This window comes from Pseudophryne corroboree, chromosome 4, assembly GCF_028390025.1.
Source record: "Pseudophryne corroboree isolate aPseCor3 chromosome 4, aPseCor3.hap2, whole genome shotgun sequence".
NCBI classification, from domain to species: Eukaryota; Metazoa; Chordata; class Amphibia; order Anura; family Myobatrachidae; genus Pseudophryne; species Pseudophryne corroboree.
In genome coordinates, this window is record NC_086447.1 from 408,985,465 (window position 1) to 409,000,056 (window position 14,592).

The 14,592-nt window shown below is 44.4% G+C and overlaps 1 protein-coding gene across 6 annotated transcripts in view; it reads left to right on the forward strand.

Moving 5' to 3' along the window:
• COL19A1 (collagen type XIX alpha 1 chain) overlaps nt 1–14,169 on the forward strand; it is a 1,277,374-nt gene extending 1,263,205 nt beyond the window's left edge. For all 6 annotated transcript variants that reach the window (XM_063916758.1, XM_063916759.1, XM_063916762.1 and 3 more), the window contains 2 exons: nt 7,602–7,679; nt 13,159–14,169. In XM_063916758.1, coding sequence (XP_063772828.1) covers nt 7,602–7,679; nt 13,159–13,280 — 200 coding nt within the window. In that variant the 3' untranslated portion in view covers nt 13,281–14,169. The remainder of the gene's footprint in view (nt 1–7,601; nt 7,680–13,158) is intronic.
• Nucleotides 14,170–14,592: the final 423 nt, after the last annotated feature.

Here is a 14,592-nt window from a genome sequence, read left to right on the forward strand (position 1 = left end):
CTCTGTGTCGGCACTCGGCAGCCCGTCCATAATTGTATATACCACCTAACCGTGGTTTTTTTTTCTTTCTTTATACATACATACTAGTTACGAGTATACTATCTCTTTATCAACCAGTCTATATTAGCAGCAGACACAGTACAGTGCGGTAGTTCACGGCTGTGGCTACCTCTGTGTCGGCACTCGGCAGCCCGTCCATAATTGTATATACCACCTAACCGTGGTTTTTTTTTCTTCTTTATACATACATACTACTACGACATCTCTTTATCAACCAGTCTATATTAGCAGCAGACACAGTACAGTACGGTAGTTCACGGCTGTGGCTACCTCTGTGTCTGCACTCGGCAGGCAGTCCGTCCATAATTGTATACCACCTAACCGTGGTTTTTTTTTCTTTCTTCTTTATACATACATAGTTACATAGACATCTCTTTATCAACCAGTCTATATTAGCAGCAGACACAGTACAGTACGGTAGTTCACGGCTGTGGCTACCTCTGTGTCTGCACTCGGCAGGCAGTCCGTCCATAATTGTATACCACCTAACCGTGGTTTTTTTTTCTTTCTTCTTTATACATACATAGTTACATAGACATCTCTTTATCAACCAGTCTATATTAGCAGCAGACACAGTACAGTACGGTAGTTCACGGCTGTGGCTACCTCTGTGTCTGCACTCGGCAGGCAGTCCATAATTGTATACTAGTATCCATCTCCATTGTTTACCTGAGGTGCCTTTTAGTTGTGCCTATTAAAATATGGAGAACAAAAATGTTGAGGTTCCAAAATTAGGGAAAGATCAAGATCCACTTCCACCTCGTGCTGAAGCTGCTGCCACTAGTCATGGCCGAGACGATGAAATGCCAGCAACGTCGTCTGCCAAGGCCGATGCCCAATGTCATAGTACAGAGCATGTCAAATCCAAAACACCAAATATCAGAAAAAAAAGGACTCCAAAACCTAAAATAAAATTGTCGGAGGAGAAGCGTAAACTTGCCAATATGCCATTTACGACACGGAGTGGCAAGGGACGGCTGAGGCCCTGGCCTATGTTCATGGCTAGTGGTTCAGCTTCACATGAGGATGGAAGCACTCAGCCTCTCGCTAGAAAAATGAAAAGACTCAAGCTGGCAAAAGCAGCACAGCAAAGAACTGTGCATTCTTCGAAATCCCAAATCCACAAGGAGAGTCCAATTGTGTCGGTTGCGATGCCTGACCTTCCCAACACTGGACGTGAAGAGCATGCGCCTTCCACCATTTGCACGCCCCCTGCAAGTGCTGGAAGTAGCACCCGCAGTCCAGTTCCTGATAGTCAGATTGAAGATGTCAGTGTTGAAGTACACCAGGATGAGGAGGATATGGGTGTTGCTGGCGCTGGGGAGGAAATTGACCAGGAGGATTCTGATGGTGAGGTGGTTTGTTTAAGTCAGGCACCCGGGGAGACACCTGTTGTCCGTGGGAGGAATATGGCCGTTGACATGCCAGGTGAAAATACCAAAAAAATCAGCTCTTCGGTGTGGAGGTATTTCACCAGAAATGCGGACAACAGGTGTCAAGCCGTGTGTTCCCTTTGTCAAGCTGTAATAAGTAGGGGTAAGGACGTTAACCACCTCGGAACATCCTCCCTTATACGTCACCTGCCGCGTATTCATAATAAGTCAGTGACAAGTTCAAAAACTTTGGGTGACAGCGGAAGCAGTCCACTGACCAGTAAATCCCTTCCTCTTGTAACCAAGCTCACGCAAACCACCCCACCAACTCCCTCAGTGTCAATTTCCTCCTTCCCCAGGAATGCCAATAGTCCTGCAGGCCATGTCACTGGCAATTCTGACGAGTCCTCTCCTGCCTGGGATTCCTCCGATGCATCCTTGCGTGTAACGCCTACTGCTGCTGGCGCTGCTGTTGTTGCCGCTGGGAGTCGATGGTCATCCCAGAGGGGAAGTCGTAAGCCCACTTGTACTACTTCCAGTAAGCAATTGACTGTTCAACAGTCCTTTGCGAGGAAGATGAAATATCACAGCAGTCATCCTACTGCAAAGCGGATAACTGAGGCCTTGGCATCCTGGGTGGTGAGAAACGTGGTTCCGGTATCCATCATTACTGCAGAGCCAACTAGAGACTTGTTGGAGGTACTGTGTCCCCGGTACCAAATACCATCTAGGTTCCATTTCTCTAGGCAGGCGATACCGAAAATGTACACAGACCTCAGAAAAAGAGTCACCAGTGTCCTAAAAAATGCAGCTGTACCCAATGTCCACTTAACCACGGACATGTGGACAAGTGGAGCAGGGCAGGGTCAGGACTATATGACTGTGACAGCCCACTGGGTAGATGTATGGACTCCCGCCGCAAGAACAGCAGCGGCGGCACCAGTAGCAGCATCTCGCAAACGCCAACTCTTTCCTAGGCAGGCTACGCTTTGTATCACCGCTTTCCAGAATACGCACACAGCTGAAAACCTCTTACGGCAACTGAGGAAGATCATCGCGGAATGGCTTACCCCAATTGGACTCTCCTGTGGATTTGTGGCATCGGACAACGCCAGCAATATTGTGTGTGCATTAAATATGGGCAAATTCCAGCACGTCCCATGTTTTGCACATACCTTGAATTTGGTGGTGCAGAATTTTTTAAAAAACGACAGGGGCGTGCAAGAAATGCTGTCGGTGGCCAGAAGAATTGCGGGACACTTTCGGCGTACAGGCACCACGTACAGAAGACTGGAGCACCACCAAAAACTACTGAACCTGCCCTGCCATCATCTGAAGCAAGAAGTGGTAATGAGGTGGAATTCAACCCTCTATATGTTCAGAGGTTGGAGGAGCAGCAAAAGGCCATTCAAGCCTATACAATTGAGCACGATATAGTAGGTGGAATGCACCTGTCTCAAGCGCAGTGGAGAATGATTTCAACGTTGTGCAAGGTTCTGATGCCCTTTGAACTTGCCACACGTGAAGTCAGTTCAGACACTGCCAGCCTGAGTCAGGTCATTCCCCTCATCAGGCTTTTGCAGAAGAAGCTGGAGACATTGAAGGAGGAGCTAACACGGAGCGATTCCGCTAGGCATGTGGGACTTGTGGATGGAGCCCTTAATTCGCTTAACAAGGATTCACGGGTGGTCAATCTGTTGAAATCAGAGCACTACATTTTGGCCACCGTGCTCGATCCTAGATTTAAAGCCTACCTTGGATCTCTCTTTCCGGCAGACACAAGTCTGCTGGGGTTGAAAGACCTGCTGGTGACAAAATTGTCAAGTCAAGCGGAACGCGACCTGTCAACATCTCCTCCTTCACATTCTCCCGCAACTGGGGGTGCGAGGAAAAGGCTCAGAATTCCGAGCCCACCCGCTGGCGGTGATGCAGGGCAGTCTGGAGCGACTGCTGATGCTGACATCTGGTCCGGACTGAAGGACCTGACAACGATTACGGACATGTCGTCTACTGTCACTGCATATGATTCTCTCAACATTGATAGAATGGTGGAGGATTATATGAGTGACCGCATCCAAGTAGGCACGTCACACAGTCCGTACTTATACTGGCAAGAAAAAGAGGCAATTTGGAGGCCCTTGCACAAACTGGCTTTATTCTACCTAAGTTGCCCTCCCACAAGTGTGTACTCCGAAAGAGTGTTTAGTGCCGCCGCTCACCTTGTCAGCAATCGGCGTACGAGGTTACATCCAGAAAATGTGGAGAAGATGATGTTCATTAAAATGAATTATAATCAATTCCTCCGTGGAGACATTGACCAGCAGCAATTGCCTCCACAAAGTACACAGGGAGCTGAGATGGTGGATTCCAGTGGGGACGAATTGATAATCTGTGAGGAGGGGGATGTACACGGTGATATATCGGAGGGTGATGATGAGGTGGACATCTTGCCTCTGTAGAGCCAGTTTGTGCAAGGAGAGATTAATTGCTTCTTTTTTGGGGGGGGTCCAAACCAACCCGTCATATCAGTCACAGTCGTGTGGCAGACCCTGTCACTGAAATGATGGGTTGGTTAAAGTGTGCATGTCCTGTTTTGTTTATACAACATAAGGGTGGGTGGGAGGGCCCAAGGACAATTCCATCTTGCACCTCTTTTTTCTTTTCTTTTTCTTTGCATCATGTGCTGATTGGGGAGGGTTTTTTGGAAGGGACATCCTGCGTGACACTGCAGTGCCACTCCTAAATGGGCCCGGTGTTTGTGTCGGCCACTAGGGTCGCTAATCTTACTCACACAGTCAGCTACCTCATTGCGCCTCTTTTTTTCTTTGCGTCATGTGCTGTTTGGGGAGGGTTTTTTGGAAGGGCCATCCTGCGTGACACTGCAGTGCCACTCCTAGATGGGCCCGGTGTTTGTGTCGGCCACTAGGGTCGCTAATCTTACTCACACAGCTACCTCATTGCGCCTCTTTTTTTCTTTGCGTCATGTGCTGTTTGGGGAGGGTTTTTTGGAAGGGCCATCCTGCGTGACACTGCAGTGCCACTCCTAGATGGGCCCGGTGTTTGTGTCGGCCACTAGGGTCGCTAATCTTACTCACACAGCTACCTCATTGCGCCTCTTTTTTTCTTTGCGTCATGTGCTGTTTGGGGAGGGTTTTTTGGAAGGGACATCCTGCGTGACACTGCAGTGCCACTCCTAGATGGGCCCGGTGTTTGTGTCGGCCACTAGGGTCGCTTATCTTACTCACACAGCGACCTCGGTGCAAATTTTAGGACTAAAAATAATATTGTGAGGTGTGAGGTATTCAGAATAGACTGAAAATGAGTGTAAATTATGGTTTTTGAGGTTAATAATACTTTGGGATCAAAATGACCCCCAAATTCTATGATTTAAGCTGTTTTTTAGTGTTTTTTGAAAAAAACACCCGAATCCAAAACACACCCGAATCCGACAAAAAAAATTCTGTGAGGTTTTGCCAAAACGCGTTCGAACCCAAAACACGGCCGCGGAACCGAACCCAAAACCAAAACACAAAACCCGAAAAATTTCAGGCGCTCATCTCTACTTTTTATTGAAACAAACAAAAGCACCACTGTTTTGGGAGTTCTGATGTGTTGAACACTTAAAACCTTACATTTCATTATCAAATGGTTTGAGGTGTTTTGTTGAGATTGGGAAGTACAGTATGGGCTTGCAGAACTGTAATATGCAGTGGCGCACCCAGGGGGGGTTTCCGAGCACCCAGAAACCCCCCTCCACTAAAAAAAATATATATATATATATATTTTTTTTTTATTTTTTTTATTTTTTAGCTGCATGAGTATTATTAATGACTGTCTAGCGTCCTCTGCAGCCTGCTGTCTTCCTGGTGGCACTTGTAAGTGCAATAAATGTTTACTTTATATTAATTATAGTACAAATATATCCATGTGCATACATATATACACATGTATATACATACATACATATAAACACACACACACATGATATATATATATATATGCATGTTTAAAATGCTATGTATATGTGTATATGTATGTGTGTGTGTATGTGTATGTGTATATATATATATATATATTTATATGTGTGTGTAGATATATATATATACATGTATATATATATATATATATATATATACACACACACACACACACACACACACACACTAGTTTTACGGACCCAGCATATACTGGGTCACCTCAGTCCCCACCCCCGTGATTGGCTCCGCCCAGTTCTGGAAACCCCCCCATGCAAATCCTGCGTTTGCCACTGATATGCATGTACTGTACTGGCAACCTATTAGCAGATACCATTCAAACAAATGCATTAAAATGCAGCATGCGTGCATGAGACAAGACATGGCTTTTGTTACGTACACAGCAGAGGTAAATGTTGATATCTGTCAGGCAAAAGTACTGTTTGAAGAGCCTCAATACACATGCTTTCTTGCTTCCCAGCACACTCCTAAACTGTGAATGCAGCTATGCTGCTGTAGCCTTCACCTGACAGAAATCTGCCAGAGCATGTTTTAGTTCTACTTACATGGATTGACTGTACCGCATGGTCACTCCTAGCCTTTCACTTTCAATTTTCATCTGTTCGCTGAGCAAGTGCACCAAAGGCCTGAAACTTTATTTTTTATGTAGGATGTAAAAAAGGTTTATGGAGCCCAGTCCCACTAGGAGAATGTGATGCTCTAAGGTTACGTAAACTAGGGAACTACAAGAACAGGTGAAAAGGTTGCATGAACTATAAAGTTACTTTGTGTTAGCAGATTCTGGGACTGTACTCAAACCGAATATATTATTATGCTGAAAACAATCAGTTTCAGTGCATTTTTGCAAAGGTTTACAATAGATTCATGTTGATTGTTAATTAACATTTATTGATAACAGGCTTATATGTTGTCATTTAGGTTTTTCACTTTCATGTTGGCATGTAAATGGTCTTCCTGTGTGTGACACTCCAGGAAGGTGGGGGTGGGGGGGGGGGGGGGGACTCTTGTGCTCTCTAACATGGACCTTCCAATACATATGACTGTAGGCATTGTAATTAGGGCTTCTACAGTATGTGTGCCTGAATTTTCCAGGAACATCCCATTATTCAGGATGTCTTTGAAATTGAAGTTCTATTTTCATTAAATGCAGACTCTAGATTTACTTCATTAGTAATCACTAGAGACAGCTTGCAGCAGTATTTACAGTATATAGCAGCTGACAGGGTGTGAGGGGTGTTAAAAGACTTTGCAAATATTAGGTCACATGGGTTTCTGTATCAGAAATGAATCATAGAACCTAGAACCTTTTTTATCCTCTATGTCATATTTGCTGTAAGATACTTTAATAAGTAATGCACAATCCCGCTAACATTCAAAAAGGGTCTATGGGGTACATTTATCACCGCTTTAAAAAAAAATAGTGACTTTGCTCATAGCAACCAATCCAATTCTGTCTATCATTTCTCTATTGCATCCTAGAAAATGATAGACAGGATATGATTGGTTGCTATGGGCAACATCACCTATTTTCATTTTCAGAAGCTTTCGGATATTTACCCCTATGTAGAAAAAACATTGATGGAACAAGATCTGCAATATGGGAATATTTATCCACAATCTTGAATGAACCAATTACATTTGCTCATGTCCTTTCTATTTCAACTTATTTATAAGTACCCAGAAAAGCCTTCCATGCATAAGTGGGCTTTATTCATATATTCATATGTTGCATTTTAAATTGTGTTTTTTTTGGTGTTTTTTTTTTTATAGTTTGATATATTACAGGTTATGTTTTATTAGTGCATTTATCATGCAGTCTTGTTGTGACTTCTAACACACAGAATACTCGGTTTTCCTTATTATGCTGTTCTCTGAAGATTTTAAATATTCAACATAAATCTGTACCTAATGTCGGCCCATTTGGCTAAATGGTCCAGTTATATTTGTGTGTTTAAGCTGCCTGGCTTCTTAAATTTGGTTGTGTTTATGTAAGTCAGTCAGCTCAGCTGAAGTACAGTATGGCTTAGTGTTGGCCCGCAGTGCATTTTATTTACTATCTTATAAGCTTTTGTTATTGGCGTCAAGTTACATTACAGAAATATAGAAGCCGGTAAAAAGAGGCATTCAGTTCACATTCAGTGTTCATGTATTATATCTTTCTTCTTTTTAATAGGTTTACGAGGACAGAAAGGTGAGAGAGGTGAATTCGGAATTGGTCTTCAAGGGAGCCCCGGCCCCACAGGACCAACAGGTAATCGCTTCACATTGCTTTCTTTGTTTTTCTGTATTTCTTTGCTGAAATGGCTTTATTGGCCTTTTTTAAAACAATGTTATCATTTTGGCCGTGTGTCAAACACTATGGCTAATATAAATCCATTCTTTCTTATCATATGTTTTCATACAGTAGTTCTATAAAAATAATGTTACACTTAGGCAGGGCCGGTGCTAGGGTGTTCGGCGCCCTCCTGCAAACAATAAATTGGCGCCCTCCCTCATATATATATCATAGGGACAGATGCAAAAATGTAGTGGTGTGGTCTCATGGAAAAGGGGCGTGACCACAGAATAGTACAAATTCACATCACAATGCACAATAGTGTCCGTCAGTCACATTACTGTCCGTGATAGGAGACGGTTGCAGGGCACCGATGGGCAGTTCCAGCAGCAGCCATACTAATAGCACAAACCCCTGGTCACACCTCTGAGTGACACAAAGCGCTGATCACTTACTTCTCTCCACTTCAGCTGCTTGATGCTGATCTTCAGCGCCTCCAGAGACGTCTTAGCTTTGGAGCTGTCGACAGTGACGTGTCTCCGCTGTGTCCTGCCATCCACCTTCTTCTGGCTCCCATTGTTTTCCCTTTTATTTGGAGATCTCATTCCCCTGCCAGCAGTCACCCTGTGCTCAGACTTTCTGGTGGTGGCAAGTGGGCAGGTAAAGGGAGACCTCCTGCCCGCAGCACATCCTACCTGCCCCTCTCTATCACCGGATGCCTCTCTCCTCTTACTCCTGACTCTGGATGTGGCATATAGCCTGGCATCACCCTGCCTGGGCTCCTGCATCTTCCCATTCTCAGGCCACAGCACGAGCCCGGACACAGTCTGTCCTAAACCCTTTGTCACCATATTCTCTGTCCCCAGGCGTTGCCCCTGTATCCCCTCATTATCAGTATCCTGACCTGGGACCTGTGTTATCCTATTATCCATCCCCAGCACCTGTGTCACCCTATTATTAGTCCCCATCTCCTGTGTCATCCAATTATTACCCCCCAGGTCTCTCCCCAATCCCAGACACTACGTCGCCAACATATCTGTTCCTAGACCTGTCATCCTGTTATATGTCCCCAGTTGTGGAACCAGAGTCACCCTTTTACCTGTAACCAGTCCCAGCACCTGTATCACCCCTTTATCTATCCCCAGTCCTGACAGCCATGCGACCTCATTACTTGTAACCTGTCCTGGCACCAGTGTCACCCCATTATCTGTCCCCAGTCTTGGCACCCGTGCGACTTCATTACATGTAACCTGTCCTGGCACCTGTGTCACCCCATAATCTTTCCGGTGTCACTCCATTAGGTGCCCCATGTCACCCCATAATCTGTCCACTGTGTCACCCCATAATCTGTCCCCAGTGTCAGTGCCGTAACTAGACATGTTGGCGCTGTGTGCAAAAAACGGCATCGGCGCCCCCCCTTTATGTAAAACAGGGGTAGTGTGCGCCGCAGGCGCACGTGAAAAATATAGAGGCGTGGCTTCATGGAGAAGGGGTGTGGCCACAAAATAATACCAATTCATATTACGGTGCATAGTAGTCTCCATTATTCAAATTACGCCACACAGTAGCGCCACTACACCAGGTAGAGCCCCTTTTACACATTACGGAAGACAGCGTCCCCCTTTTTACACATTACGGCAGACAGCGTCCCCCTTTTTACAAATTACGGCAAACAGCGTCCCCTTTTTACACATTACGGCAGCCAGTCCCCCTTTTTACACATTACGGCAGACAGCGTCTCCCTTTTTACACATTACGGCAAACAGCGTCCCCTTTTTACACATTACGGCAGCCAGTCTCCCTTTTTACACATTACGGCAGACAGCGTCCCCTTTTTACACATTATGGCAGACAGTGTCTCCCTTTTTAGCCATTGCAGCAGACAGCATCCCTTTTTACACATTACGGCAGACAGCGTCCCCTTTTTACATATTACGGCAGACAGCGTCCCCATTTTTACACATTATGGCAGACTGCGTCCCTGGATTCACCTGTGCCCAAGCATGGAACTCTTGAAAATCTGACCTGTCAGAGCCCTCTTAGTATACACACTTGTAGCTCTGCTGTAACCTCACATACAGTATACATGCATGGTGCCCCTATCTCCGCACAGAGACACTGACTTGCCTGGTCTTGCATCTCTGGGAGAGCCCTTCAAGCTTGCCATCCTCTCCAGCTGGACTATGTCAGCTGGCACGGCGGCGCTGCAATGAGGGCAGGCAGGGTGGCACCGGGAGCCGTGAGGCGGAGACACACTGACACTTCCACACCGCGCCCGCCGCCCGCCCAATCACCCGGCTGTTTACAGCCATCCGCCGATCAGTGAGCCTCCTCAGGGACGGGCAGTGGGAGCACAGGGGAAATATACGCTCTAACTAGGTGTGCGCTGTGGGCAATGCCCCTTCTGCACACACCTAGTTACGGCGCTGCCCAGTGTCACCCCATTAGCTGCCCCCTGTGTCACACCATAATCTGTCCCAAGACTCAGCCCTTTATATCCCTCTGTGTAACCCCAATGATTACCTTCCTCCTGTGCTGGTTGGGCTTGACTCACCTGAGGCCCCCTGTCATGATGCAGCCCTGCGTTGTTCCCCGCTGGCCTCCGGGGGCCTCACAGCAGCTGCACCCTGTCTGAGTCTGTGGTACTCATGGCTGAGCTGTCAGTCATCGCAGGTCCCACAGCGCGAAGCTGCCCTCATACAAGGCCACTCCATCGGCAGAACGCAGAGGCACTGGGCAGTGGTAAGGAGGTAGGGAGGGGGAGCCGCTCATTTTGCTGGCGCCGCTGCCTGTAATGCAGAGTGACAGGCGCAGCGGCAAAGGGCAGCAACAGTGTCACATGATCAGCAAGGTCTGTGATGCATGGAGAGCGCCTATCCAGCTCCCTGCATTGCAGACCTTGCTGAGCGGGTAGTGCCGGCACTGCACTTAGGTCCGATGTTAAGCTGTTCAGTGCCCCCCTGCAAACTATAAATTTGTGCCCTCCCATACTTTACAAAGGGAAAGCGCACATTAAAAAAAGGGTATGGTCTCACAAAGAAGGGGCATGGCCACACAATAGTACCCCCATTTCAAATTACGCCACACAGTAGCACAATTTTATTCACATTACACCGCAAGTAGTAGTGCTGCTTATACACATAATACCTCCAGTAGAGACGCCGTCTACACACATAATGCCCCCAGTAGTGGCACCGCTTATACACATAATGCCAAGAGTAGTAGTACCGCTAATACCCATAATACCCACAGTAGTATTTCTGCTTATTCACCTAATGCCACCAGTTGTAGTACCACTTATATACATAATGCCCTAGTAGTAGTGCCACATATACACATAATGCCTACAGTAGTAGTGCCCCTTATACACAAAATGCTACCAGTAGTAGATTCACTTATACATAATGCCCCCAGCAGTAGTGCCCCTTATACACATAATGCTCCCAGTATTAGTGTTGCTTATACATTATGCCCCCAGTAGTTGTACTACTTATACACATAATGCCCCCAGTAGTAGTGCTGCTTATACATAATGCCAGTAGTAGTGGTGCTGCTTATATATAATGCCCCCAGCAGAGGTGTGGCTTATACATAGTGCCCCCAGCAGTGGCACTGCTTATACACAATGCCCCCAGCAGTGGCACCACCTATACATAATGCCACTCCCAGTGGTGCTGCTTATACATAATGCTCCTAGCAGTGGCGCTGCTTATACATAATGTCCCCAGCAGTAGCACTGCTTATCCATACCTCCCCCAGCAGTGGTGCCATGTATACATAATGCCCCCAGCTTATACATAATGCACTATGTAGTGGCGCTGCTTATACATAACGTACCCAGTAGTAGAGTTGTTTATACATAATGCCCCCAGTAGTATCACTGCTTATACATAACGCCCCCAGCAGTAGCACAGCTTATAAATAATGCACCCAGTAGTAGCACTGCTTATACATAATGCCCCTAATAGTAGTACTGCTTATACGTAATGGCCCCAGTAGCAGCGCCACTTATTCATAACTCCCCAGTAGTAACACCACATATATGTAGCGCCCCCAGTAGTAGTGCCACTTAACACCCCCAGTAGTAGTGCCACTTACACATAACACCTCCAGTAATAGCACCACTTATACTAAGTGCCCCTAGTAGTAGTGCCGCTTACACATAACACCCAGAAAAAAGTGCTAGTTTTTCACATGCCCCCCACCACACACACACATACATACATACATACATACATACATATACACACACACACACACATGCATACATATACATACATACACACACTTTCTCACCCACTCTACCTCCACTGACCTATCGCAATCTGGCTGGCCGGATCTGAAGCAGCACATCCTCCTCTGTAGCAGTTTGGTGGTCCCATGTAGCCCTACCCTCTCAGTCCCATGTAGCTCTGACCCCTTTTCAGTACCTAACAGTAAGACGTGGTGGGGGCAGGCTTTATGCTGTCAGCACCGCTGTCTGTCATACAATGTGTCAGGTGTGGCAACTGACAGCAGCAGGGATGCAGAGCAGGGAGAGCGCCTCAATAGCCTGGCACCTCCCTGCCTTGAATCCCTTTGCTGAGCGGGTAGCACCAGGCATGGTTACTCTGTCTGTACTATAGATGTCCTTTGAGTTATTGCTGTCCTAGTAATTAATCTAATACTATAATAACATTTAAGCGAAGAATGATGAGCTGACCTTAAGGTACTGCTACGTGTAATGAAATGATTTGTTATAGTTACATTATATTGGATGAACTTCTGTGCTTTTGAGCATATGGTAAATACATTTTCATATTTCCAATGCTTAGAAGATGGATAGGTGCCAATATAAACTTCTTGGCGTTGCAAATACAATACTGTACATTACATGGATTGGCAATATACAGTATTTTACAAATAAAAAGCTGGAAAATACATAATGTGTTCCCTGACTTCAGCTATAACCATGAACTTCTATATCCCACAAATCTTTGCACTACTTAATATGACACCAGTTACTGTAAGTATCAATACTGATCCCTTGAGCATGCTCAGGCAAGTTCTCATTAAGGGGGCAGGGCTACACAGACAATATGAAGCTGCTCTGAGAAGAATCAGAGGAAAATAATGAATTAACCAACTCCTGGCAATAAAAGACTGGAAAACGATCAGTTTACGGTACCCTTGGGTTTAAAGGTGAACTACTGAAATAAGAGTTGTTTATTATTGAATACAGTATGAATAACAATTTCTAGGAAATATTTGTAAATTATTAATATAAGAATGAATTTATTAAGTTTTTATAGATAGAAACTAAAGATACTAAATTAATCATAGCACTTATTCAATAGACAAATTGATTGTGCTCTAATAATCAGTTACCTAATTTGACCAACTCTCTTAAAGCTAAGTAACTTAAGTGTACAGTATGTGTAATCATGTTGATTGAAAACAATATTGTTTTTCATAGGTGAACAAGGTCCTACAGGCACTCAAGGACCTCCTGGGCCACCTGGCACAGGTGGAAGGTGTAACCCAACAGATTGCTACTATCCCACCGCCCATGGGCGAGCAAGATTGAATGGAAAATAAGAGTGACTTTATCTGATGAAGATAACTGAACTGCCTACACATTGAAGATGTGGAGGACCGATCGTGCAATGCTGTCCATGCACTGCTGAGTGGGCAATGAGACCCAATGCAGACATAAAGTGTGCCAACATTGTGGTGCTACAACTGCCTCAAAGGAGTTTCTATATTTTATAAGACCCTTTTCCACTTTCATTGGCAGGCTCATCTGCTATTTTATTTTGCCATGGAGCAATGCCAACCAAGTCTGCCACTTAGAGAAATTTTGTTTTTGGGAAGTGCCCAATATTACAGCAGTACCTAAAGGCAGATTATATTAACATCAGTAAAAAAAATACTTCTTACTGACATGCATATTTTCTAGCTTTTTTATTTTTGAAATTAAACAGAAAAGATATTCAGATGAAACATGGCGTACATTAAACGGCTTCCATGTGTTGTCTTTAGCATGGATATACTGTACTTTGTTAAAGGTTATTATTGTCTTCACTTGAGCCATATTGTATGAAAACGACACTACAACACTCGACTACAATTCTCCAGCTTCTGTCATTGCACAGCCAAAGTCTTTAGAGGATTTTTTCTTAGCCACTAATTTTATTTTCACTAAAATGTATTCTTTGTCATTCATCACAGGCAACATACAGGACCCTTGTGATATTTTGTATGCATCTAATGAATCTAGATTTTGTATTTGTATGTTAACAACAGAATTTTGCAGCTACAAAATGCCACTCTTTTCTTAGCTACAAAACACTGGAACAAAAGGCAACAAAAATAATAAACAATGATATGGTATGGTATCACCAAAGTTCAAAATATATTTGCACATAACTGTTTCACTGACTTATCTATCAGTTTTATTTTACATTGATTTTTAAATTTGACATTTCTAACATTATAAAAATATTATTTTTCTATGAATAATTATATTGAGTTTAATTTTCGTAGTTAATTCACTGTCATTTTTGAGATGTGATAAGTGTTGCACATGACTTACTACAGTCTTACTTGTTTTACTCATGTATAGTGTCTGCCCATGCATAGTATTTCAAAGACTTAAAATCCTTAAATTAAAAAATATCAACACAAATAATTATTATCAAAACTGCTATCATTTTTTTTCTGTATTGACATACATTAGTATCAATGGACTAGTCTTCAACAGCAAAATTACAATTAACAAAGACTGCTGTAAATTGGTCTCTTAAACTCCACTGATCCAAATTAAATACACATAGATGTCCTTAATCATAATCACTGACAAACATTTTCTTTAATTCCTGTACGGTGACAGTGCACGTTACCTGCACTA